The 27,348-nt window shown below is 37.8% G+C and overlaps 1 protein-coding gene across 2 annotated transcripts in view; it reads right to left on the reverse strand.

The window, feature by feature from the left end:
• Positions 1 to 27,348, reverse strand: part of BTBD7 (BTB domain containing 7) — an 88,425-nt gene that overhangs the window by 42,190 nt on the left and 18,887 nt on the right. For both annotated transcript variants that reach the window (XM_046647351.1, XM_046647350.1), the window contains exons 2-3: positions 10,905 to 11,092; positions 9,133 to 10,212 (exon numbers count right to left, since the gene is read on the reverse strand). In XM_046647351.1, coding sequence (XP_046503307.1) covers positions 9,133 to 10,212; positions 10,905 to 10,986 — 1,162 coding nt within the window. In that variant the 5' untranslated portion in view covers positions 10,987 to 11,092. The remainder of the gene's footprint in view (positions 1 to 9,132; positions 10,213 to 10,904; positions 11,093 to 27,348) is intronic.

Genomic DNA, 27,348 nt, shown 5'->3' on the forward strand with positions numbered 1-27,348 from the left:
TGTTTAATGGTAGAGAGTTATACACCATTCAGACCACATCTAAACTTGCTTTTATAAATACTACTTCATATTTATTTCATAGATTGAGGTTTGGTGTTTTCATTTTATTTGCAACTTCTGAGGTTAAACAAGTATTACACTTCCCCTCCTTTTTTTAAAAAGAAAAAGTTACTCAGTTTTCATAGGTATTAAAGATGATTCAAAATATGCAACTGAGTCTACTAAGAGCAAAAAATATTGTGCTAGGTTCTTAGGGTGATTCAAAGATGACCAGGATTTTGATCTTGTCTTTAGGGAGTATATAATACACCAGTTGATAGAGGAAATGAGACACGTCCATAGGTAATTCCAAAAGAAATGAGAAAATGTAAAAACCTAAAATAAAAATGAAGTCTTTTAGAAGTTTGCAGGAAGTAGGAAATACTTCTAACTTGGAATGCCTAAGACAAAACAAGGGAAGTAGCATGGGAGTTTGGTCTTAAAGGGCAGGGTAGAATTTGGACATTTAGTGATCAAAGGCAAAGACATTCCAAGACAAAACAAAAGTGTGAGCAGAGGGTCAGAAGTGGAGAGTTTGCAGTCCATATGAAACACGGCTTACATTCTAAAATAAAATACGCCATTAAATATTACACTTTACAACCCTATTCATAATTTTGAGTAAAAAAATTTTTTTTTCCTGCTTTATCTCCCCAACCTCCGTACATAGCTGTATATCTTAGTTGCAGGTCCATCCAGTTGTGGGATGTGGCACGCCGCCTCAACGCGGCCTGATGAGCGGTGCCATGTCCGCACACAGGATCCGAACCCTGGGCTGCCGCAGCGGAGTGCACGAACTTAACCACTCGGCCACGGAGCCAGCCCCGAGTAAAAATTTTTTAAGGGTTAAGTTATAAGTTACATCATGATTAGAGATGTATAACTGGAGAGTCATTTGAACTGCTATTACTGAAACTGAGATGAATTCTTCATCTATGCTGGATGTTTAACTGAAACCTACATTTACTCCCCTGAACTGTTGATAATAGTCTCTAACTTAGCTCCATTATTCTCTAGGAAGTATATTCAGACCCATCTGCTGAAGAGGAAACAACTGCAGACAGAAGTAAAACGAAGTGCCTGCTCAAGTGAACTGAGACAGAAGGAAGAGTGTCAACACAGGGACAATGGAGAGGACAGAAAGAGGGAGGATGGATTAGTGAGCCAGGACACTTAGTCTTTGCTATTTTGCATTTGTTTCAAGTCACACACTCTTGGAATCTCACCAAGTTGCTAAGGGAAAAAATTAGGTCACTGCTTTCAGTTGTTTCTCTGTTAGATTTTTAATTCAATAAAATATAATCACAAGCATTATGACTAAAAATATGGGAAATGCATTACACAGTCCATTTTGGAACTAAAGTTATAAATAAATTTTGTATTCCAAACACTGAAACATACATTTTTGATCAAGATGAAAAGATAAAATCTTCAGTTTAAAGTGTACTACTGTAAATGTTCTGCACTGGAATATGCATGTTCTCGTTGGTGCTAATTCTGGGCTATTCTGTTCTGAGGTCAACAGTATTTATGACAAGGAAAAATAAATTCTTATAGTAAGCTCGTAGTTGTTAAAGTTCGTGAGAAGGGCCAGCCGGGTGGCACAGCAGTTAAATTCACACATTCTGATTTGGTGGCCTGGGGTTCGCAGGTTCGGATCCCAGGTGCGGACACGGCACCGCTTGGCACGCCATGCTGTGGTAGGTGTCCCACATATAAAGTAGAGGAAGATGGGCATGGATGTTAGCTCAGGGCCAGTATTCCTCAGCAACAAGAGGAGGACTGGCAGTAGTTAACTGAGGGCTAATCTTCCTCAAAAAAAAAAAAAAGTTCGAGGGGCCGGCCCCGTGGCCGAGTGGTTAAGTTTGTGCGCTCCACTTCGGGGGCCCAGGGCTTCGCCGTTTCAGATCCTGGGCACGGACGCGGCACCGCTCGTCAAGTCATGCTGAGGCGGTGTCCCACATGCCACAGCTAGAAGGAGCCACAACTGAAAATACACAACTATGTTCTGGGGGGCTTTGGGGAGAAAAAGGAAAAATAAAATCTTTAAAAGAAAAAAGTTCATGAGAAAACCCATGGTTCTTCTAAAGAGCAGAGTTCTACTCAAAAATTTATGTTAAATCAATAGTATATTCTGTGTTGTTCTCACATTTTCAGAGCTGTTCATGCAGTGTGTGCTAAGGTCATTGTGAAAAGTCAGTGATCAAACACGTCATTCTTTTGAGACTCTTCCAATCTAGTCATCTATTTTGGGATTTTATATACTAGTCATTTTAATATATGTACTGTTATCAATAAGGCTTCTAAAGCTGCAACCACAGAAAACAACTCTAGTTATCTTAAACAGAAAAGGGATTTATTTGAAAAGATACTGTTAGCCAAGAGTCACTGGAAAGCTGGAGACCAGGCTTGGAAAACAACCAAGAACAAAGGCAGGCTGCAGAGTGAGGGCTACATCACAGAAATGGCCCAGAGAGCGCCCTGTGCTGCCCCGGGACACAGGCCACCAGATCGTGCTCTGTGCCTGGACAGTGAATGCCATCATTGGTACTGCTGCTGCTGACTGCTCTTCTTTTCCATGAGATGTTGCTGCTCCCACCCTGCTTACAGAAAGAATTCTCTACAGTCCCCACTTCTCCTGCCATCAGCTCGTGATTGAAAAAGCCTAGCTCATGTGCTTAAGCCCTAATCACAGAGAAGGCTAAGAAAGTAAGTACCCCATCTCTTAGTTTTTACACTGGGAAGTGGGCTCTGTCTTCTATCAAGACCTACACAGCGAAGAATTTCCCAAAACTAGGAAGAAGGTCTTTATATTAGGCAGCCAAAAAAGTCAAATAACTGACACAGGAACACTCATCTATTCAGGAAAGAATGGCCTGCTCAGTACAAAGCCCTCTGGCTTTTGGCTAAGCGCTCTGAAGCAAAGTCTGAGTGGTGATCCACCCAGCCCCTGCCCCACAGTTTTTAAACCTCCTAGCTGGGCCCACATTTCCCTTAGGTACGTGCTTAGCTTCACACCAAGTGATTCAGCACAGATCAGGCTCAGAGCTGAGGCTCCTCTGAGTTGATGCTTCAATCACTAGTCTGCTGTTACGTTCCTACAATTAGGCCACAGGGGCCTCCTGCCCTCATCCCTAGAAACTGGTTTTCATACTGCTCCCCTCTCTCATCATGCCCAAATTCCTGGGCTTAGGGTCAGAAGAGCTTGTACAAGTCACAACTTCACCACTTACAAGCTTGGGAAAAGGCTAGTTATTAATATCTGAGCCCCACGATACCCATAGGTTGTCAAGATGACCAAATGAGAGAAAGTAAAAGCCTTTTGTAAAACTAAAATTATAAGCATGATCTCATTCATTAACATTCCTGATAGATATGATAAACTCCCCAGTTCTTTAAGATTGTAGCCTATCTAGGTGTCTCCGGTTCTTCTGAGCACTGATGTCACAATTTTAAAAAATTAATTTTGTAATCAAAGCAGTATATATGTTCATTATTTCGAAGTGTTGTAGCAGTGGTAATTACTAGTAGTAATAAAAAGCTTCCCTTAAAAACAAAACCCCCCACCCTATCTTTTTTCCACTCCCAGTCCTACTCCCCAGAGGCAACTACTCTCAATTCTTTAGCTGTTTCTTCTAGTATTTACCTCTCTATATTGTAATTTTTATTAAATCAATATTCAGTGTTCATATTATGATGACTATCTAAATACTGCTTACTGCTGAGCCAAGCTGTGTACCAGCATTATATTTTCTTCCACGTGTAATTTAAAATTTTTCTTGGAAATATAAATTTCCTCTTTTCCCACTTGTTTCAGGCACCAAAAGATCCATAAGATCTCTTTCAATGTCACTTGTCAATTAATGTTCACATATTCCAGTAATTGATTACTTCTAGATATCTACTTCCTGGAGCCTTTCACCCTCCTAGTCCAGGCTACATGGATGCCCACGAGATCTACTACACAGGTAGTAACTAGCCTTTCCCTTTCTTTCCAGTGTTGGACCTCATTTTCTGTGCCTCACACAGGGCTGTTATTGGTTTACTTCATCGTTTAGGGGAACATATCCTCAGTAACTTCCTGAGTGGGGGTGCAGGGGAGGTAAGTTTTTTGAGGCAAGACTGAAAAATGCCTTTATTTAGGCTTACACGTGATTGACAGTACAAAATTTTGTGTTTAAAATCACTTTCCATCGGCTTTTTGAAGGCACTACACCAGTGTACTATAGTATTCAGTTGTTGCTATTAAAAGAGTTCAATACCAGTCTGATTCCTAATTCTTTGTATGAAGTTTTTTCCTCTCTGCAACATTTTAGAATCTTTTTCCCTAGTGTTCCCTAGCAAAAGGGATGAAACTTTTCAATATAGAAATTCCTTCAGTTTTGGCAAAATTTATGTTACTCCTTAGATACTGTCTTCTCTTCCATTTTCTCTGGTATATGCTTCTAAAACTACTATTTAAGATCTTACACCTTCTGGATGAATAGCATAGTTTTTCTTATTTGTCTCCACTGTTGTCCATCTCTGTTATTTTACTTTCTAGATTTCTTCAATTTTACCTTTCAATTACATTTTTCTTCTATTACATCTTTCATTTCCGCTACCTTATTTTCAAGAACTCCTATTTTTACTTTTATAGCATCTTATTTTTGTCTCATTGATTCAATAAAATGTTCTTTTATATAAGGATATTTTGATTCTACTGAAGTTTTCTTCTGCTTCCTTCACTGCCTGTTTCTTCTAGAACTTTGTTCTTTTTTGTTCTGATCTCTGTCTCAATTTGGAAGCTTTCCTCAAATGTCCAGTGCACCTTAGATGGGTTTTCATATGTAAGAGTGAGGCAGTAAACAACTGTTTGGGAGCTCTGCAGCATAAGAAGGCTTCTTGGTAGAACAACTGGAAGGCAAACTGGCTCTTTCATCATGTAACTCCTGAGCATAACTTCATATGGAACTCCAGAACACCAGTATCTACAGGGCTATAGGCTCTCGGGATGTTCATTTCTAAAGCTCCAAGTTACTGTTTTGCATCTGTCTGGCTTGGACTAGAGCAGGGGAAGGAAAGGGAGTGATTTCACCATTTAGTTTGTAGGCTTTCACATAATCCCAGATTTCAACCTTGTGCCTTACCCTCAACCCCTTCCCCCGCTTCTCTTTGTAGCCATTTCCAGATCTGTAATCGCTCTAGCTCAATTTCTTCAGTAAATAAATCTCAGGTCTCCTGTGTTTGGGTGGGTAGGGGGTTATTGAGAAGGGAATTGGAGGAGAGGGTCAGGATCTGCCACCTGGCTACAAGGGATAGTGATGCCAGAACAGACAAATGGACCATTGAAACAAAATGAAAAAGTACTGACCCATATATACATGGGAACTTAATATAAGGTGGCACAAATCAGGGGGAAAATGGATTGTTTAATAGAGGGTACTGAGAAAACCAGCTCACGATACAGAGTAAAACAAAACCCCTCCCTTTCTAACACTGTATATAAAGTTAAATGCCAGGGTGGGGAAGGGGTGCACCCATTCAGTATTCAGACTTCAAGTCAAATCTCTGTTTCAGTTCTTACCATGCTTACCCCTTCTTTCCAGAGTACTTTATCCTCTGTGAATTGCCAGCAGCCCCCTCTACAGGCTCTACAGTTACAGACCTCTGCTCTCTGATAAGCCAGTTATCAGTTCTTTTATGTGCTTTCCAGCTTTCAAACATTTCAATATCCTTTTTTTCCACTGTTGTCTTCTTCTCACGTATCTTTGTACTTGAGGGTTTACACTTGTTTTATTCTTTTACTAAAATATTAAGGCTTTTTTTTTTTTTTAAAGATTGGCACCTGAGCTAACAACTGTTGCCAATCTTCTTTTTTTTTTTTTCCTTTTTCTCCCCAAATCCCCCCAGCACATAGTTGTATATTTTAGTTGTAACAGTAAGGCTTTGGAGGAATAGAAATAAAGCTATGTTCAATCTGCTACGTAGGAAATCAAGTGAAGTTAAATCTAGTCTTAAAATGCCAAGCCAGTAAGTTGAGGCCCCATTACCTGTTAATTAACCTTCCTAATAGTGACTGCCTACTTGTCTGAATAGAACGAATCTCAGTGAGGGCCAGGAATCCTCCCTTTTCTCCACCTGCCAAACCACTCTGGCTGTCTGCCTATATTGCTTCTTTTTTTATGATGCTCTTCAAACTACTAAATCACCTCTCCATCTCAAAGGGCGTATCTAGTATCTAGTCTCAAGGTCTCAGGCTCCCTTGATATAATTTACCTCCCTTAAAACTGGACTTTAACTGCCAAAGTTAAATCTAATTTGGAATAAAAGTAATAGTCGTTAATTTAAAAACATTTACTGAGTGCCTACTATGTCCCAGGCATTGGGGACACAAAGATGAGAGCAATATGGTTGCCCAACAGGTTAGTCTCATGGGTTTTCTTAATTGGGAGTCCCTGTCTGAATCACAAAACACAGCAAGTGATTTTGGTAACTATTTTCTTAATTCTCTCCAAAATGGTACATAACTAGTACCATGCTGGATGCACAGGAGAGAGGGTAATTCATTACACACATAGATGCCTCAGAGTATCATAGCCTTAATCTGCTTGCAGAACTCGTGCTGAGAAAAACAGGGTGGAGAGCGATAAATAGCCAGAACTTAGAATAGTTTGATAAGTGGCATGCACCAACTCACCAGTGATAAAATTAGAAGAAAATCTTAAAATCAATAATTACCTAGTAAAAATCTGTAAAATATGCTTAGTATTGGGTTTAATCAATATAATTATAAATTTTTTTTTAATTTAAAAAAGTTAGTTTTAGAAAAGAATGTGGTAGTGAACGAAGGATGTTGTGATGATTATTATTTAGCAGCCAATATTTATTGAATGCTTCCTGTGTACTGGGTGCTATTCAGATCACTTAACATATAGCATTCCTTTTAACCCTCCTAAGCCCACCTTACAGAGTTACTATTCTTATTTTACAAACGAGAAAACAGGGGCTTAGAGAGGTGATTTGCTTTGAGGTCAAACAAGTTAAAACATGGTAGTGAAGCATTCAAATCCAGTTTTTCTGGTTGCAGAGCCTGAGCTCCTAAGCTTTATGGTATAAAATCCCTGCCCAAGTGACCAAATATTCTCCTTCCCACGCAAACGAAGTAAAAATTAGGTTGAGGGTGTGGTCTGTTGTAAACCCTAATAAAACAGTATCTTGAGTATGGGGGAAAGGTAAGGCCTACACAGAGTGCAAAAACCAGAAAAGCAAATAACCCAAACTCTGTATTTTGAATAATGAAAGGAAACAGAGAGCCATGTACATCCAAATTTAAGGGAATATTTTTGTTTTTTTTTTTAAATTAACCAAGGTAATACAAGGAGTGTTGTACATTTCTATCTTTAAATATACTGAGAAAAATACAATTTCTACCTAAACAATTAAAAAAACAAATTAGCTCACTTAACATAAAAGAACTCTAGATAAAGTATTACCTAAGAACCAACAGCTGGTTCACAATTCTACTCTTCATTCAAAACTTAAAACAACAAGCAACAAAAAACTATATTAAGACATACTTTCTCACTTTTTAAAATAGCAAAGTACATATAAGACACTTTGGTTTCTTATTATTTAAACATGCCAAAAAATAAAACCAATTTGAGAAAATAGAGATTATTATACCTTTTTGGTAATGTTGCAACCTTCAGAGTTTTCTCTAGAGGCATTTTCTGACAAACTGGGTTTTACAGAATAAAAGAATGGTAGGTCAAGCTACTAGGTTATTTTTGATAACATATTTTATTGTAGTGTGACATCTAAATAGTCTACTATTATTAACATAATGATTCTTATTTTAAACTAATAAAATATTTTAATGGCATTTTGATTGTGATAAAATTAGTACTATTATTGAAAAGATAATGGTAAAATAAGATTTAAAAAAATTATTTATGTAATAGAAATCTCAACTTTTGCCACTCATGTTTATCAATGCCTTCTCCTGTATAATTCCTCCCATTTTATTACCGATTTTGTTATTTAATTGGGGCTTCTATTTTTATCTCTCAAAGTCCTATTAATTTGTTGATGTAGCCATACAATATACACTATTTTCAAGTTATAAAAACATGCTTAGCTTTCCTTATTTAAATTCATGTCTTTTACTCAAACCATTAACATTCTCTTCTAATTGGAAACTTCTAATGTTCTTTTAGTAAATACTCATTAGCTAAATTTCTCAAGTAATTTCACGTCATATAGCTTGTTTTCTTTTAATACAAGGCCACAGAAAGCTAAGAATGCATTCTGTCAAGACAGCAAATTCCCTGTGCTCTCCCACAGAAGGTCTCTTTGAAGCTCTCAAATGGTAAGATTCTAATGTTTACCAACAGATATATAATTCTTTTAACGTAACTTTCATGTATTCATTTGCCTATAACACAAAAACTCTGCCATCCTAACTTAAAAATGTTAGTTTAAATTAAATGAAGGCAGCACATGAGGCTAACAGTAACTGTGCCTTAAATGTTGTAGGCTGTTGCTTGATGTACAAGTTGAGGTTGAAAAGAAGATACAGAATATTTTAAAATTTAAATCAGAAACCCTGCCCAAGTCGATTCAAATAAATCTGTATCCAAATGTTGACTATTCACTTTTGTAACGAACTTCCATTCCTATTCTAAACATTTAAGCATCAATGAAGCACTGAGTGTAAATATGAGAATCTAAGTTATCCAAGGAGTCCTAGATCAAGAGGAACCTTGAAATGTGGGAAATGTGGCCAGTTCAAAGGTCGGTGCAGACAGCGCGTAGGTGGGTGGTAGGCGGCTAATTATACATTTCCACATCTATCATCTTACCTTAGGGAAGGAGTCTCAAGTTTCATCTATTGCTCTTAGTCACTAGTTTTGAATGCTTGGCTTTAATACTAAGTGAAGAGCCACAGTAACACTAACTTTCAACTGTCTCAGATGTCATAAGTATAGATTTGAAAAAACTGACCCTGTCACATCCCAAACACTAAAATCATGGATTGTATTGGCTGTGTTTTAAACTTGGAAGACAAATACGTAATTCCAGAAATCAAAATTAAAACTCAGAATTTCATACCTTGTGCAAGCATGTTAAATTCCAAGAACAGTGCTATGTGGTACAGTTCCATGGCTTCTTCTGCCCTGGTCATGTTTGGCTTCCCCGCGACAAGAGCCTGCACTTCACTGAGACTCCCCACAGAGGGGCTACAGTGCAAAACAGAGAGGTCCACCACATCAGTATACATACAGTGTAATATAACTTTCGCATATTTTTTTGGTATAATGGACTCATCTAATATAATTCTTGTGGGAGTCCTCAAAGTTCGGTCTGTGATTTCTTCACCAGTCCGTATCCTCCTTTGTAATAAATTTCGAAAAAATGGGGACCGTGCTGAAATAATAGCCTTGTGAGCTTTCAGCTCTTCATCTAAACAGTTCTGATTTCCACCAAAAGCTTCAACCAGTTCCGAGTCTGAAGAAAAACTAAGGACGACATCATAATAACACATGTAATCAAAAAGTCCACGCATATCTACATCAAGGGAATTTGGTGTTCCAAATTCTTCACTGAGCTGAACGAGGATGTCAACATTTTGAAACCTTGAGTCCTCCATTCCAAACTCTCCTGTATAAAGGTAGTGTAACAAAGCAGAAAACATGGGCATATCTATACCAGCTGTATTGATGTCCATTACAATCTCTGCCCCATACTCGGGTGAGGAAGAAAGCAGTGTTTTAAAAAAAGGACACCTTGCCGCCAAAATGGCTCGATGAACAGGAAAACAAGTTTCTTGAAATATTAAGTCCACATCAGTACAATACTTGTACTCATAAAGATCGGCCATATCTTTCTGCAATGTCCGGGCTTCTGGTCTAGCCAAACTGGCTTGTAGAGAAAGCTCCTTTAAGGCTGAAGTTCCCTCATATTCTTCCACTAATGCATTGACATCTCTAACATCCCACCCAGAGAGGAGTTCTCGCATCTGCTTGGCATGATCAGCAGACCTATTAGATTTTCGACGCTTAATAAACTTCTTTTTGAGGGTGGCAAGGCCAGAGGTTCTCTTTTTTTTGTCTTGTGGTTTCTCATGGCCATGGTCAAGGCTATATAATTTTGATTCACAACCATAGCCTTGTTGAGAATAGGATGATGTCCCTAAGAAGGAAATTAAACAAATGTTCACTTTCAACATTCACTTTAACACATATTTCATGCTAAAATTTTTTACAAACATTCCTAAACCATTCAAATAAAACAGACTTTTGTTTTTATAAAGGAAGATAAAAAGTTCAAATAACTCATTTTTATATTAAATAAGGAATATGGACAAACCAAGCAGATTATTCTTAATTTAAAAAAACGCTTTTAGTTCTCTGGCTATCAAGAACCAGATATCATAGATCTTAATTATGGGTTTTTAGGAAATAAGAGGCAGATTTGTAAATTAAGAATATTACTTGTATATAATTGTGAAATGTTTCCTTTTTTTCTTCTTAACTACACCAAGGTTACATTTATATGGGGAAGATAAGTGGACCAGGACACAAGATACATGTATTGCACTATTTTCACACCAATGGTGATTGCTAGCTTTCCCAGGATAATTGGCAATTATGGTTAAGACAACCAAAGATAAGAGCAATTGTGTTATAGCAGCTTGGTTAGGATAAAAATCATCTAAACCAGATTTACATTTGTTGGGGAAAAAATCTGGATACTGCAGAGTTATTATCTATAATAACTTTTTCACAGCTCAATTCTTTTTTTCATCCAAAAAGACTACTGAAAACACAGTTCTATGTACATTCATAAAAGAAAATGAAGTTACAAAAAAGTGAAACAGTTACCTATGAAAGTCTGTTGGGCTTGAGAATTTCCCCCTACCCTCGGGGAACATGAATGAGGATAGTTAGATGCATTAGCACCCATTTTCTTCAGTCACTCAGGCATTCCATCTGCTGGTTCTTCAGAGTATGACCCCAGAGGCCTTTACCAACTTGCAAGCCTGGATCCAGCAGCCTCTTTTCATCCATTTCTTGATAAGAAACAAAAATAATTTTACTCATTTTTTCAAATGTGTCTCAGATTGTACAGTAAAAAAAAAAAGCAAGCTACTGACAACTGCTTTTATTTGCAAATAATGACATGCCATCAAATTCACAATAAAAACTTCAGAAAATGTAAACAAATAGTTAAATTTGAATTATGCTGTCACCTAATATTAGAACTTAAATAGACAGGGCAGTCCCGGTAAGAGATAATTTTAGCAATTACAGAATAAATTCTAAACCATGGAACCTTATCTCTCAAGAGCTGCAAGCAGGAGATATATGCCGGCAGCAAGGAGAAGACGCTCTAAGAGAGGACAGGGCTAACAGGAATACTTCCACATCTTTACAGCATCCACATAGAAAAAATTTATCTGACTAAAAGAGAGAATAGTTGGGGCTGGCCCCGTGGCCGACTGGTTGAGTTCGCGAGCTCCACTGCAGACGGCCCAGTGTTTCGTTGGTTCGAATCTTGGGCCTGGACATGGCACTGCTCATCAAGCCACGCTGAGGTGGCGTCCCGCATGCCACAACTAGAAGGACCCACAATGAAGAATATACAACTATGTAGTGGGGGGCTTTGGGGAGAAAAAGGAAAAAATAAAATCTTAAAAAAAAAAATAAAAGAGAGAATAGTTTAGGATAAAGCATAATTTAAAATCTATTATTGGAACTGTTAGGAAACCAACCAAGAGGGAGTTAATCTAGCCTCGTAAGGAAGGATGAAGTGTTTTAACAAACTGAGTTAAATGCACACACTATCACACAAAACCTGCTGGAAAACAGAACAGTGTTAAGATTCTTGGAATTTATTTTCATCTCTGTTACTGACACAGCATAACCTTAGGAATTCAAATTTAAGAAAATCACTGTTAACACTTGTGGTTTTCTTCAATCTTTTTCCACTATATATGAAAAATTTATTTAACTAAGCATAGAATTATCTACCTATAGTATTCAAGACTGGGAAACTTTCTACTAATTAGATATTATGCAAAAGCAGTACGTTCAATCAATTCATATACTCACACAAGCAAATTTCCTATCTGAAATTTACCTCCCTACCTAGGAAAATACAGCATGTTAGACTTCTTCCTTCGGTGCATGCTACTGAAGTCAGAAAGGCTATGGGCAGCCAGAGGTGTGACAGTGCATTCTGTAAGAACTACCCAGAGACCAATCTAAATAATTTAATATACTGACTATTTTGTAAATGTTAAATGGTCAAGAAAACTACTTCTTCCAGTAAAGTCAGTTTTCTTAAAGTTTGATGCTTAGTGTAAGTAAATTCACAGTTTTCTATTCTTAAATATTAGAAACGTAGAAAAGGCTGCTTTTTTTGGTAATTCATTTTGAATAGTCAATTTTTATAAACTAGAAACTAAATCTGCCTGTGTTAATTTCAGTTGAAACTCAAAAAACAGTAAGTCTAATAAATCTTAGTTTTCAAATTGAGCTCCTTAAAAGCTTCAAGATTCTACCAGTCATTTTTAGTGGTTCTTTAAAAGAAATCAGGGTCCTTGAAGCCAAGTTTGTGGCCTCATTTACAGGTCAAACTCTGTTCTCACGCACTAAAGATCTGTATTTAAAACATAAAAACAGCACAGACAATCCTTTCTCAAATTTGAAATATGTTAAGAATAATCCAGAACAAAAAACACTACACAAAATAACAGCCTTTACACTAAAATGAGAAAAAAGATTAAAAAGATGAGCTCTGAACTTGGAAATAATGGTGGACAGTGAAAAGTGCTAGTCAAGTGCTTCTAAGTGTCACTCCCATGGTAGTCCTCTTCTCATTTCCTTCTCTAGTCATTCTTGAGGTTCCATATTGTTACTTTTGTTTGTTTTTTTTGCTTTTCAATTTTTAATGACTGCAGAGCAAACTCACTAACACAACACAAAGTATGCTGTTGAAACAAAACAAGGAAGAATGGAGCCTTGTTTCCAGATGAAGAAAAATCAGTGTGTCCACAGAAGTGGAGAGAGTTCCTACTTTCACTTTGTTACATTACATGCACACACACACACACACACAGACACACACACAAGAATTATTTTCATCCAAGAATTCTGCAAAGTTTGTAGGGACACAAAACACTACTACATTGGTCTGTATGAGATTTAAACTACATCAAAAATGACTTAAAACAAAAAGCTCAATTTTATAATGAGCACAATTAGATGTTCTAAAGCAACCACACAAGGCTTACAAGAAGATCTCATTAGCCCCACTGGAGTCAGAAGAACACCTAGCAAGCACCAGGGAAGTCTCAGGCTGAGATAGGGACGCTTGGCCATTTGTACCATAATTAGCAGCACAGGGACAGCTGGGGTCTCACCCAGGAGAGCTGACTTGAGACTTATGGACAGAGTCTCTTCCTGGTAGCTCTTAGTCAATGGAAATCCCCCTCAAGATGAATTTATTTGGGTGACATTCATATCTCCTACTGGAACTCTAATACGAAAATAAACATAGGCCTTGGAAAGACTTGGTGGGAAGGAATTTCTCCAGATCAGCTGTAACCCTTAAGTACACCCTGTGTCCCCAGCTCCAAATCCTGGGGGTAACCTTGACTGTGCAATTCTAGTACTAAAGCCATATTCTTCAAAAGTCTCAAGGGACAATTTGATTTATTTCTTAGGTAACCAAAAACCTATGCTAAATGAGGCACAGTATTATGTTATTTATTTCTTAATCTAATCCGCTGCCTTGAGATGCTGGAAAGGAGAGTTAGTCACAGACTAATCTCTCTCAGGCTGTTTTCATTCCAGACAAGCTTTGTCTGTCTCCCATATAAAACAGAGTAAAATCCAATCTTTGAATGATATGACAGGAAAGGAAAGGGAAAGAGAGGGCCCAGTCAACTGGGAGAGGCCCAAAGGATGCAAATGGCCCTAGAAAGCTGATAAATTCCTTTTGTAGAATCACCATTCTGGAGGAGCTCCCTCTGTTAATAGTCGACATGACCAATCTCAATCAGATGATCTGACTGGCTTAATATAAGCTTCAGTGACCGTAGCAGATCCAACTGAGGGGGAGAGGAAATCATGTCAAATGTAACAGAGAGAATTAACAACACTTTGAGATTTGTTTTTTAAAAACAAAAGTCAACTTCCTCCAAAAAACCCCTAGAGAAACGCAAATCAAAACGACAATGAGCTATCACCTCATACCCATCACAATGTCTATAATTAACAAGACAAGAAATAACAAGTGTTGGAGAGACATGGAAAAAAAGGAACCCTCATATACTGTACATATACTGGAATACAAACTGGTACAGCCACTATGGAAAACAGTAGGGAGAGTTCTCAAAAAAATTAAAAATAGAAATGCCATACGATCCAGCTATCCCACTACTGGGTATTTATCCAAAGAACAATTCAAAGAGATTTATGCATCCCTATGTTCATCGCAGCATTATTCACAATAGCCAAGATGTGGAAGCAACCCACGCGCCCATCAACTGATGAATGGATAAAGAAGATGTGGTATACTGGAATACTACTCAGCCATAAAAAATGGAATACTACTGGAATTCTATTCAGCCATAAAAAAGACAAAATCGTCCCATTTGCAACAACATGGATGGACCCTAAGGGTATTATGTTAAGCAAAATAAGTCAGACAGAGAAAGACAAATACTGTATGATTTCACTCATATGTGGAAGACAAACACATGGATAAAGAGAATACATCAGTGGTTACCAGAGAAGAAGGGGGTTGGGGGAGGGTGAAAGGGATAAAGGGGCACATATGTATGGTGACAGATTAAAAACTAGACCATTGGTGGTGAGCACAATGCAGTCTATACAGAAACTGAAATATAATAATGCACACCTGAAATTTACACAATGTTATAAGCCAATATGACCTCGATAAACAAAACAGAAACCTAGACCAGCATTTGCAAAGAGTTTTCCCCAAAGTTTGGAAAATGCAGGATTAAATAAAGCCTGATAGGTCTATTTCGAGACTTTTCAGCATCTTTAAAGTGCTAAAGTGCACTGTAAAACTCCAAAAGGAAGTATTCAGCATGGTCTAAAGGAGCCCCTTTGCCCCACAGAACATTAAAAGAATAAACTTGTAAAACACACTCTGGAAAACTCTGACCTTTGCCATGAAAACTTTTCACTGCTTTACACAGCAGAAAGAACAATGAACGTCAAGTTATCCCAGATAGAGCTCTCTCATCACTAATTTACCACTTACGTGAGTTGTCATATTTAAATTCTATGGATCTCAGTTTTTATAAACTGAAACTGAGATGTATGGGTGGCAACATCTGTAAAATAAAGAAGTTGAAATAGGGTTCCTAAAATTCAATGAAGCTGTATGACTTCTTGCTTTGGAAAATGAGGATGGGAAGGGAGTTATTTCTAAATGTTCATGTATGGCGAAAAAAAGGCAATCGGACTTTGGATTTTAAACACATTTTCCCCTTAGTCTGATTATTAGGGACAGTTATAAAGGGATAAGAATGTGGAGCACATGTGAATGTGAAAAACAATTCAGAATGAAAGAGAAATACAAAACTATAGTAATACTTCACTCCTGTCAAATTTAAGGGGACCATATAATGTATCATTCAAACCAGGATGCTGGAGAGTGAAAAGGGGTACAATCTAGGTGGATGCCGGAACATGTGTGCTCAGGTCTAAAGAGGCAAAGTGGGATGAATGGTCATGCCTATAGCCAAATCTCACATTTCCAGAGAAGCTACAAATAAAACAAAGTTTAAAAAGAAAAAAAACAAAACTCAAAAGTCTAAGTTAAAAGACTGGCTTCCTAAGCCTGTCCCCAAGCATGTTTTACCTAACATCACAACTAACATTTACTGAGGGTTTACTATAGGCTAGACTCTGTTTTTTAAAGCTTTTATGTGTATTAACCCATTTGATTCTCCCAATAACTATTTTACTGATGAGGCTGAGAAGTTAGTAACTCACTCAAGGTCAGAGGCATATTAAGTGAAAGAGCCAGGATTGCTTTGCTTTTGTTTTTTTTTTTAAAGATTGGCACCTGAGCTAACAATTGTTGCCAATCTTTTTTTTTTTCTGCTTTTTCTCCCCAAATCCCCCCAGTACATAGTTGTATATTTTAGTTGTAGGTCCTTCTAGTTGTGGCATGTGGGACGCCACCTCAGCGTGGCCTAATGAGCAGTGCCATGTCCACGCCCAGGATCCAAACCTGCAAAACCCTGGGCTGCCAAAGTGGAGTAAGTGAACTTAACCACTCGGCCACAGGGCCGGCCCCCAGGATTACTTTGTAACCTCCAGTTCTATCCTTAGATACATTTTTTTTTTTTGAGGAAGATTAGCCCTGAGCTAACATCTGCCACCAATCCTCCTCTTTTTGCTGAGGAAGATTGGCCCTAAGCTAACATCTGTGCCCAACTTCCTCCACTTTTCTAATATGTGGGATGCCTGCCACAGCATGGCTTGCCAAGTGGTGCCACGTCCGCACCCAGGATCTGAACCAGCAAACCCCGGGCCACTGAAGCGGAATGTGTGAACTTAACCGCTGTGCCACCGGGCTGGCCCCTATCCTTGGATATATTTTAACAACAACAAAACAAAAAGAGACTGAACAGTTAGGTCAAGAAGCAGAGCTGGCAATAGACTTTTGCGTTTTGAAGGCATCTTCAAAAAGATGAGACCGGAAGGGAGTTTAGAAAGCCAGCAACTAGGCCTGCATGCCTCTCTGGTGCCATCTAATAGAGAGGCAGTTGACCTCCACTCAGCACCACAAACAAATCCTATTCATTCCAAAGATACAGAACAATGTTTATGATGGCAGCAACTCATCAAGGAAAGGCAAAATTACATTCCATTAAACAAATTTATTAAGGCAGAGAAGTCAGAGTCATGGAGCTGGAAGAAGCCTTCAATTTTATTTTGGTCAACCTTGTTCCTGAAAGTGAATTATAACCCCACAGAATGGGGAAAATATTAGTAAATCATTTATCTAATATGGGATTAATATCCAGAATATATAGAGAACTCCTACAACTCAACAACAAAAAAACCAAACCAATTCAAAAATGGAAAAAGTTTTAAATAGACATTTCTCCAAAGAAGCTACATGAATGGCCAAAAAAGCACATGAAAAGACAGCATCACTAATCATTAGGGAAATGCAAACCATAACTACAATGATGGCCAGCCCCAGTGGCCTGGTGGTTAAGTTCAGTGCGCTCCACTTCGGCAGCCCAGGTTCAGTTCCCGGCCACGGACCCACACCATTCGTCTGTTAGCGGCTATGCTGTGTGACTCAATACAATAGAGGCAGACTGGTATCGGATGCTAGCGCAGGGTGAACCTTCCTCAGCAAAAAACCCAAAACAAGCACCCTACAATGAGATAACACCTTATACCTATGAGGATGGCTACTATCAATAAAAGAGAAAAAAAGTGTTGGTTAGGGATGTGGAAAAATTGGAACTTCTCCACACTGTTGGTGGGAATGTAAAATGGTATGTTGTAGAAATGGCCGTTGTGGAAAACAGTATGGTTGTTCCTCAAAAAATTAAAAATTGATTTACCATATGATCCAGCAATTTCACTTCTGGCCCTATACCCAAAAGAAATGAAAGGAGGGTCTCAAAGACATATTTGTATACTCATGTTCACAGTGGCATTATTCACAGCAGCTAAAATGGGGAAGCAGCCCAAGTGTCCACCAATGGATGAATAAACAAACTGTGGTGTATACATATGACAGATTATTATTCAGCAGATGAACAAGCAAAATGTGGGATGTATATACAATGGACTATTATTCCGCTTTCAAAGGAAGGAAACTCTGATATATGCTACGACATGGATGAACCTTCAATATGCTAAGTGAAATAAACCAGTTACAAAAAAGACAAATACTGTATGATTCCACTTATATGAGGCACTCAGAGTAGTAAAAATCATAGAGACACAAAGTAGAATGGTGGTTGCCAGGGCTGGAGGGAGGGAAGGAATGGGGAATTATTGTTTAATGGGTATAGAGTTTCAGTTGGGGAAGATGGGAAAAGTTCTGGAGATGGATGGTGGTGACAGAAACACAACAATATGAATATATGTAATACCATTGAGGTGTACACTTAAAAATGGTTACGATGGTAAATTTTGTTATGTATATTTTACCACAATAAAAAAAGGAATTATACATATTGCCATCAAAAAAACTACTGTCATCAAAAAAACATCTTTGAAGCTTTATGGCTAAGGTTCAAAATTCACTTATCTAAGGAAATCTCTTTTCCAGGTAAAGTAAAATAGATTATTATTATATTTATTTTCAAGCATCAGAGAACTCATTTGAAAAAAATTTAGAGAGGCAAAATCTTTCCATTTCAGGAATGTTTCATTGGATCAACCATTAATAAAATATATACAAATATTTCAAAGTCAAATAAAATAAACAGTATTTCATAAAATTATAATATTCGCCAGAAATAATGTAGTACACTTTAATTAATTTTGATATTTAGAAAAAACGTTATTTGCACTCTTTTATATTTATACATTTCTGATTTTAGGTTATATGATGAAAATTTTCAAAAATATAAAGAGATGTTGAGCCCCGAAGCCTTGAATCACCCAGATTCCAGAATTATCAAAATTATTTTGGCCTAATTTTAAATGCTTGAATTTGATATGTAAAGCTTATAGCTAGAATTTAAATGTTTGTTGTTATCAGCTTCTTTTTTTTTTGAGGAAGATTAGCCCTGAGCTAACTGCTGCCAATCCTCCTGTTTTTGCTGAGGAAGACTGGCCCTGAGCCAACATCCATGCCCATCTTTCCTCTACTTTATATGTGGGACGCCTACCACAGCATGGCGTGCCAAGCGGTGCCATGTCTGCACCTGGGATCCGAACTGGCGAACCCTGGGCCACTGAAGCAGAACGTGCAAACCGAAGCACTGCACCACAGGGCCAGCCCCCGTTATCAGCTTCTTATAGAAATAAAAAGCTAAAGAGATACATGTATATTGTGACTACAATAATTATCATAACACCCATCAGTTCTTGAGTACTATGAGACAGCCATTCTTAAGCAGTTTACATGAATTAACTCATTTAATTTTCTCGACAATGTGGGGTGTAGATCTATCATCACCCCCACTTTACACAAGGAGAGACCAGGAGGTTAGGAAAAGGAGGCATAGAAGGCTTAGCTGCTTACCCAAAGTCACAGAGCTGGTAAGTTGCAGAACCAAGCTTGGCATTCAGGTTCTTAGATCTATGAACAATGTTTGCAACTTTTTTCTCTGTAATGTTTGAAGGAAAATTTCCAAAGCAGACAAATATAGTTCTAGTCCAGAAATGGGAAGTGAGTACACACCTGACTGCTAACTTTTGGTGTTTAAAAGGATCTCTCACGCTATCAAAGCAAAAGTGCCTTTTTGAGTATTTATAGCTAGACTACGTGTTTCTTGATGGCAGGATGAAACTTTTTTATGCTTGATCATGCACCCACCCATCCAACCATCCACCCAGCCATCCAATTCTGAGCACCTGCCACATGCTAGGCACTTTGATAGGCCCTGAGAATACAGCAGTGATTGCATCCTGAATAGGATTTCTTATGAAATTAAGAAAAAGATTACTGTTCTGGCTTCCAAATTTAGAGCCAGTCCTTCAAGAGTAACTTGAAGGAGTGCTTCAAGTAAAAAAGGAAAGGTCATTCAAGGTAGAAGAAATAGGATGAATAAACAGGAATAACTCCCATCCCTGTCAGCACACCATTCCCAGTTCTCATAACCCTCTACCTCTATTATCTACTAATATTGCAGTGTAATTACTCACATTTCCACTAAACTGTAAGTTTCCCAAGGGCAGGTACTCAGCTTATCTTAGACTTCTTACCATCTGCCATAGAACACAAAGTAGACACACAATACTTGAGTGAATGACTGTTAGCTATTATCATGAATGTTGGCAAATATAATACGTCTAAAGGCCTAAGGAGTACATATGTTTGAGTGTATGGGAAGGAGTTGGATCAAAAAGCCCCAAATGACACAGTAAGGTGTTGGGCTTTTATTCAGAACACAATGGGGCAACTAACGGAGCAAAGCATAGAACAGTAGGAAAGCACCATTATATTTGTGTTTTAAAGATTTTATTTTTCCTTTTTCTCCCAAAGCCCCCCAGTACATAGCTATGTATTTTTAGTTGTGGGTCCTTCTAGTTGAGGCATGTGGGACGCCGCCTCAGCATGGCTTGATGAGCGTCTTCATTTGAGTCTTGAATTGTCTCCTTAAAAGAGCATTTCTGGGCCAGCCCCAGTGGCCTAGTGGTTAAGTTCGGTGTGCTCCGATTTGGTGGCATAGGTTCGGTTCCTGGGTGTGGACCTACACAACTCATCTGTCAGTGGCCAGGCTGTGGTGGCAGCTCACATAGAAAAAAAGAGGAAGATTGGCAACAGATGTTAGCTCAGGGTGAATCTTCCTCAGGGGGAAAAGAAAAAAAAGCATTTCCTGCTCCTACCTTGGGGCCTGCTATTCCTTTCACCTCGAACAAAGTCTTCACATGGTTCACTCTCTCATTCAAGTCTTTGCTCAAATGCTGTCCCCTCAGAAAGGCTTCCCCTAATCACCCTCTATAAAATAACATTCCACCCAAGCCCATCATTTTCTCTCCCCTTTCTTCAGTTTATTTTTCCTTTACAACACTTGAAATGACATACTTGTCTGCTTGTTAACTGTCTTACAATACAATGGAAGCTCCAGGAGAGCCAGAACTTCACTGATTCAACGCTAAATCCTCAGCACATAGAACAGTGCCTGAGTTTGAGTTGAAAGGTGTTGAGTTGAAAACTGCTGAATAAAATCAGTTTTTTAAAAATAAACGTTCAATAAGGAAAAACTTGTTTGTAGTCATTCTTTAAGCTTTTCAGTCCAAAAATTGTTTCTCAAGATCCATATTCCTTGTACATAGTCTAAGACTCTTAGAAGACTGTGATTTAAAAATTACACTAGTACTTGGGAGGAAAAAAATTTCCTGGAAAAAAGACTCATGGATCACAGTGTACATTCAGCCTCAAATATGACTCTGTTGAGATGTTTCAAAATACATAAGCAATAAAGTAATTATTAAAAAAAACCACACAGGGGCCAGCCCGTGGCCGAGTGGTTAAGTTCACGCTCTCTGCTTCAGCAGCCCAGGGTTTCGCGGGTTCGGATCCTGGGTGTGGGCATGGCATCGCTCATCAGGCCATGCTGAGGTCGCGTCCCACATGTCACAGCTAGAAGGACCCACAACTAAAAATATACAACTATGTACTGGGGGGCTTTGGGGAAAAAAAGGAAAAATAAAATCTTTAAAAAAAAAAGAACCAAAAAACCACACAGATTCCTCAAAAAGCTAAACACAGAATTAGCATACGAACCAGCAATTCCACTTCTGGCTATATAACCCCAAAAAATGAAAACAGGTACTCGAATAGTTATTTGTACACCCATGTTCACAGCAACATTATTCACAATAGCCAAAAGGTGGAAGCAAACTAAGTGTCCATTGACAGACAAAAGGATGAACAAAATGTGGTATACACATACAATGGAACATCATTCAGCCTTAAAAAGAAAGGAAATTCTGATACATGCTACAACATGGATAAACCCTGAAGACATCATGTTAAGTGAAATAAACCAGTCACAGAAGGACAAATATTATATGATTTTACTTATATGAGGTACCTAGAGTAGTCAAAATCACAGAGACAGAAAGTAGAACAGTGGCCACTAGGGGCTGGGAGTTAGTGTTTAAGGGATAAGCAGTTTCAGTTGGGGAAGATGAAAAAGTTCTGGAGGTGGATGGTAGTGATGGTTACACAACAATGTCAGTATACTCAAAGCCATATAACTGTACACCTAAAACTGGTTAAAATGGTAAATGTTATGTTATATATATATTTAATCATAACAAAAAAATAGTAAATGTAAAATAAAAACCCTAATGAAACAGACAGAAAAGCAATGACATGTCTTGCCTTTTTTTTACATTTTTTAAATGACTGTAGTGGGAGTATCTTATAACAGGGATATATAGTTTACAAAGTGCTTTAGCACACATTAAGTCATTTTATTCTTTTTTTTTTTTTAAAAAAAAGATTGGTACCCGAGCTAACATCTGTTGCCAGTCTTCTTCTTTTCCTCCCCAAAGCTCCCCCCGCTATCCCCCCAGTACATGGTTGTAAGTTCTAGTTGTGAGTGCCTCTGGTTGTGCTATGTGGGATGCTGCCTCAGCATGGCCTGATGAGTGGTGCCATGTCCATGCCCAGGATCCAAGCCAGTGAAACCCTGGGCTGCTGAGGTGGAACACATAGACTTAACCACTCAGCCACAGGGCTGGCCCCAAGTCATTTTATTCTCACATCAAGTCTACAATGTAGACAGGTCAGGCTTCATTCTCTAGTCTCTGAATGAAGCAGTTAAGGTAGAAACGTGAAGTGACTTATCCAAAGTAAAATACAGTCGTCCTTAGGTATCCATGGGGGATTGGTTCCGGGACCCCCACGGATACCAAAATCCAGGATGCTCAAGTTCCTTATATAAAATGGCGTAGCATTTGCATATAACCTACTGCACATCCTCCCTTATACTTTAAATCATCTCTAGATTACTTATAATACCTAATACAATGTAAATGCTATGTAAACAGTTGTTATACTATATTGTTTAGGGAATAACGACAAGAAAAAGGTTTGTACGTGATTAGTACAGAGGCAACCACCCCAGATCTTTCCATCCACTGTTGGCTGAATCCCTGGATGTGGAACTCATAGATATGGAGGGCTGACTGTATGTGTTAGTAAAATGGCAAAGCCAAAACTAGATCCCAGGCATTCTGATCCAGAATCTTGTGTCTTCTCCTCTGAAAGAGAATGTATCTCAAAAGTCTTCAGTTCTAGCAACTATTAACAAACTAAAAGGAGATATTAACAACACAATAATAGTAGGTGAACTTAACATCTAACTTACACCAATGAAGAGAACATCTAGACAGAAAGTCAACAAAGAAATAATGGATTTAAATGAAAAACCTGACTGGATGGACTTAACAGATATCTACAGAACATTCCATCAAAAACAGCAGAACACACATTCTTCTCAAGTGCACATGGAACATTCTCAAGGCCAGACATATGTTGGGAAACAAGGCAAGCCTCAATAAATTTAAGAAAATTGAATCATATCAAGCATCTTTTCTGACCACAATGCTATGAAACTAGAAATCAACCACAAGAAAAAAGCTGGGAAAGTGATAAAAATGTGGAGACTAAAAACATGCTACTGAACAACCAATGGATCAGTGAAGAAATTAAAGAAGAAATAAAAAAAATATCTGGAGACAAATGAAAATGAAAACACCACATCAACTCATATGGGATGCAGCAAAAGCAGTCCTAAGAGGGAAATTCATAGCAATACAGACCAACCCTAACAAACAAGAAAAATCTCAAATAAGCAATTTTAAACTACCCCTTAACAGAAGTAGAAAAAGAAGAATAAACAAAGCCCAAAGTCAGCAGAAGGAAGGAAATAATAAAAATTAGACCAGAAAGAAATGAAACTGAAACAAACAAACGAAACAGTGGAAAGGATCAATGAAACAAAGAGTTGTTTCTTTGAGAAGATAAAATTGACAAACTCTTAACCAGACTCACTAAGGAAAAAAGAACGCTCAAAAAAAATAAAATTAGAAACAAAAGAGGAAAAATTACAATGGATATCACAAAAATACAAAGGATTATAAGAGAATACTATGAAAAACTATATGCCAACAAACTGGACAATCTAGAAGAAACAGATAAATTCTTAGACTCATACAACCTCCCAAAAGTGAATCAAGAAGAAATAGAGAATCTGAATAGATCAATCACAAGTAAAGAGATTGAAACAGTAATCAAAAACCTCCCAAAAAAGAAAAGTCCAGGACCAGATGGCTTCTCTGGAGAATTCTACCGAACATTCAAATAAGATTTAATACCCATCCTTCTCAAACTCTTCCAAAAAGATGAAGAAGACGGAATACTTCCTAACACATTTTATGAGGTCAACATCACCCTGATCCCAAATCCAGACAAGGACAACACAAAGAAGGAAAATTATAGGTCAATATCGCTGATGAACACAGATGCAAAAATCCTCAACAAAACATTAGTAAATCGAATACAGCAATACATTAAAAAGATCGTACATCATGATTAAGTGGGATTTATACCAGGGACACAGGGAATGGTTCAATATCTGCAAATCAATGTGATACACCTCATTAACAAAATGAGGAATAAAAATCACATGATCATCTCAACAGATGCAGAGAAAGCACTTGACAAGATCCAACATCCATTTATGATAAAAACTCTCAAAAAAATAGAAGGAAAGTACCTCAACATAAAAAGGCCATATATGATAGACCCACAGCCAACATGATACTCAGTGGGGGAAAACTGAAAGCCATCTCTCTCAGAACAGGAACAAGACAAGCGTGCCCACTCTCACCACTCTTATTCAACATAGTACTGGAGGTTTTGGTAAGAGCAATTAGGCAAGACAAAGGAATAAAAGGAATACAAACAGGCAATGAAGAAGTGAAACCATTGCTGTCTGCAGATGACATGATTTTACACATAGAAAACCCTAAAGAATCCACTGGAAAACTACTGGAAATTATCAACAACTACAGTAAAGTTGCAGCGTACAAAATCAACTTACAAAACTCAGTTGCATTTTTATACTCTAATAATGAATCAACAGAAAGAGAACTCAAGAATACAATATCTAGGAATAAATTTGACCAATAAATTTAGGAGGTGGAAGACCTATACAATGAAAACTGGAAGACTTTATTGAAAGAAACTGGTGAGGACATAAATAAATGGAAAGATAATCCATGCACAGGGATTGAAAGAATAAATACAGTTAAAATGTCCATACTACCAAAAGCAGTCTATAGATTCAAAGCAATCTCAATCAGAAACCCAACAACATTCTTCACAGAAATAGAACAAAGAATCCTAAAATTCATATGGGGCAACAAAAGACCCTAAATAGCTAAAATAGTCCTGAGAAAAAATAACAAAGCTGGAGGCACCATAATCCCTGACATCAAAATGTACTACAAAGCTATAGTAATCCAAACAGCATGGTACTGGTACAAAAACAGACACACAGATCAATGGAACAGAACTGAAAGCCCAGAAATAAAACCATACATCTACGGACAGCAAATCTTCGACAAAGCAGCTAAGAACATACAATGGAGAAGGAAAGTTTCTTCAAGAAATGGTGCTGGGAAACCTGGACAGCCACATGCAAAAGAATGAAAGTAGAGCATTATCTTTCGCCATAGACAAAAATTAGCTCAAAATGGATCAAAGACTTGAAGGTAAAACCTGAAACCATAAAACTACTAGAAGAAAATATAGGCAGTACACTCTTTGACATCGGTCTTAGAAGGATCTTTTCAAATACCATTTCTACTTGAATAAGGGAAACACAAGAAAAAATAAACAAGCAGGACTTCATCAGACTAAGGAGCTTCCGGAAGGCAAAGGAAAGCAGGGACAAAACGAAAAGACAACCCACCAATCAGGAGAATGTTTGCAAATCACATATCCAACAAGTGGTTAATCTCCAAAATATATAAAGAACTCACACAACTCAACAACAAGAAAAAACAAACCGATCAAAAAATGGGCAGAGGATATGAACAGACATTTTTCCAAAGAAGATATACTGATGGCCAATAGGCACATGAAAAGATGTTCAACATCACTAATCATCAGGGAAACGCAAATCAAAGCTACACTAAGACACCATCTTATACCCGTTACAAAGGCTATAATTACCAAGATAAAAAATAAATGTTGGAGAGATGTGGAGAAAAGGGAACCCTCATACACTGCTGGTGGGAATGCAAACTGGTGCAGCCACTATGGAAAACAGTATGGAGATTTCTCAAAAATTAAAAACAGAAATATCATACAATACAGCTATCCCACTACTGGGTATTTACCCAAAAAACTTGAAATCACCAATTCAAAGAGACTTATGGACCCCTATGTTCACTGAAGCATTATTCACAATAGCCAAGACGTGAAAGCAACCCAAGTACCCATTAAGTGATGACTGGATAAAGAAGATGTGAAATAGAGATACACACATACACACACACACACACACACACACAGGAATACTACTCAGCCATAAAAAGACAAAATCGTCCCATTTGCAACAACATGGATGGACCTTGATGTTAAGTGAAATAAGCCAGATAGAGAGAGAAACACCGTATGATTTCACTCATATGTGGAAGACTAACACACGGACAAAGAGAAGAGATCAGTGGTTACCAGAGAGGAATGGGGTTTTGGGGTGGGCACAAGGGGTGAAGGGGCACATTTATATGGTGACTGACAAATAATAATGTATGACTGAAATTTCACAATGTTAAAAACTATTATGATATCAACAAAAAAAAAGTCTTCAGTCCTATACCAACCTTTCTCAAGACAACAGCCATGCCTTCCTTATGCTTCTCTATCTTCACCACACTGCTGTTTTTATTACTCAAGTCTTAAACTGCTGAAGTTTCCACTTTATCACTCAACAAAGATTAAGGGACAGATCTTAAATTAATCTCTAGTGCTCAGTATTATTAGTGAACAATAAAAAGTTTCTGAATTGTGGATTATACTCCATAAATATCAATCCCCCAGCATTCCAATACTGAAAACTTGACTATGCTTCTCTATTTTTGCTCCATCCTATTACTTGTTTTTTCCTCCTTTGCAGGAGATACGTTTGTAACTTCTGTAATAAGGAATAAAAAAATACACAAAAGTAGAGAGAACAGTAAAACAAGTCTCTGCCCATAAACAAGTTTCAACAATTACTAATTTGTGGCAATCTTCTATCACCACATTCCAATCCATTCTCTACCCAATCTCTCTCGATTATTCTGAAGCAAATCCCAGGCAGCATATTATTTCATCCGTGAATACTTCCTTATGCATTTCTAAAAGAAAGGATGTAAAAGAACAACTACGGTACCATTATCACACCTGAAATAACGAACAATAACTACTTAATATGAACTTCCCAGGAGGGTTCACATTTCCCCAACCGGTTTATTTTTTCTTTGTTTGAATCAGGATCCAAATAAGGTCTACACATTATGACTAGATGACTGTGTCTCTTAAATCTACTTTAACAAGTCCTCCCCCATCCTT

The sequence above is a fragment of the Equus quagga genome, chromosome 20, assembly GCF_021613505.1.
Source record: "Equus quagga isolate Etosha38 chromosome 20, UCLA_HA_Equagga_1.0, whole genome shotgun sequence".
NCBI classification, from domain to species: Eukaryota; Metazoa; Chordata; class Mammalia; order Perissodactyla; family Equidae; genus Equus; species Equus quagga.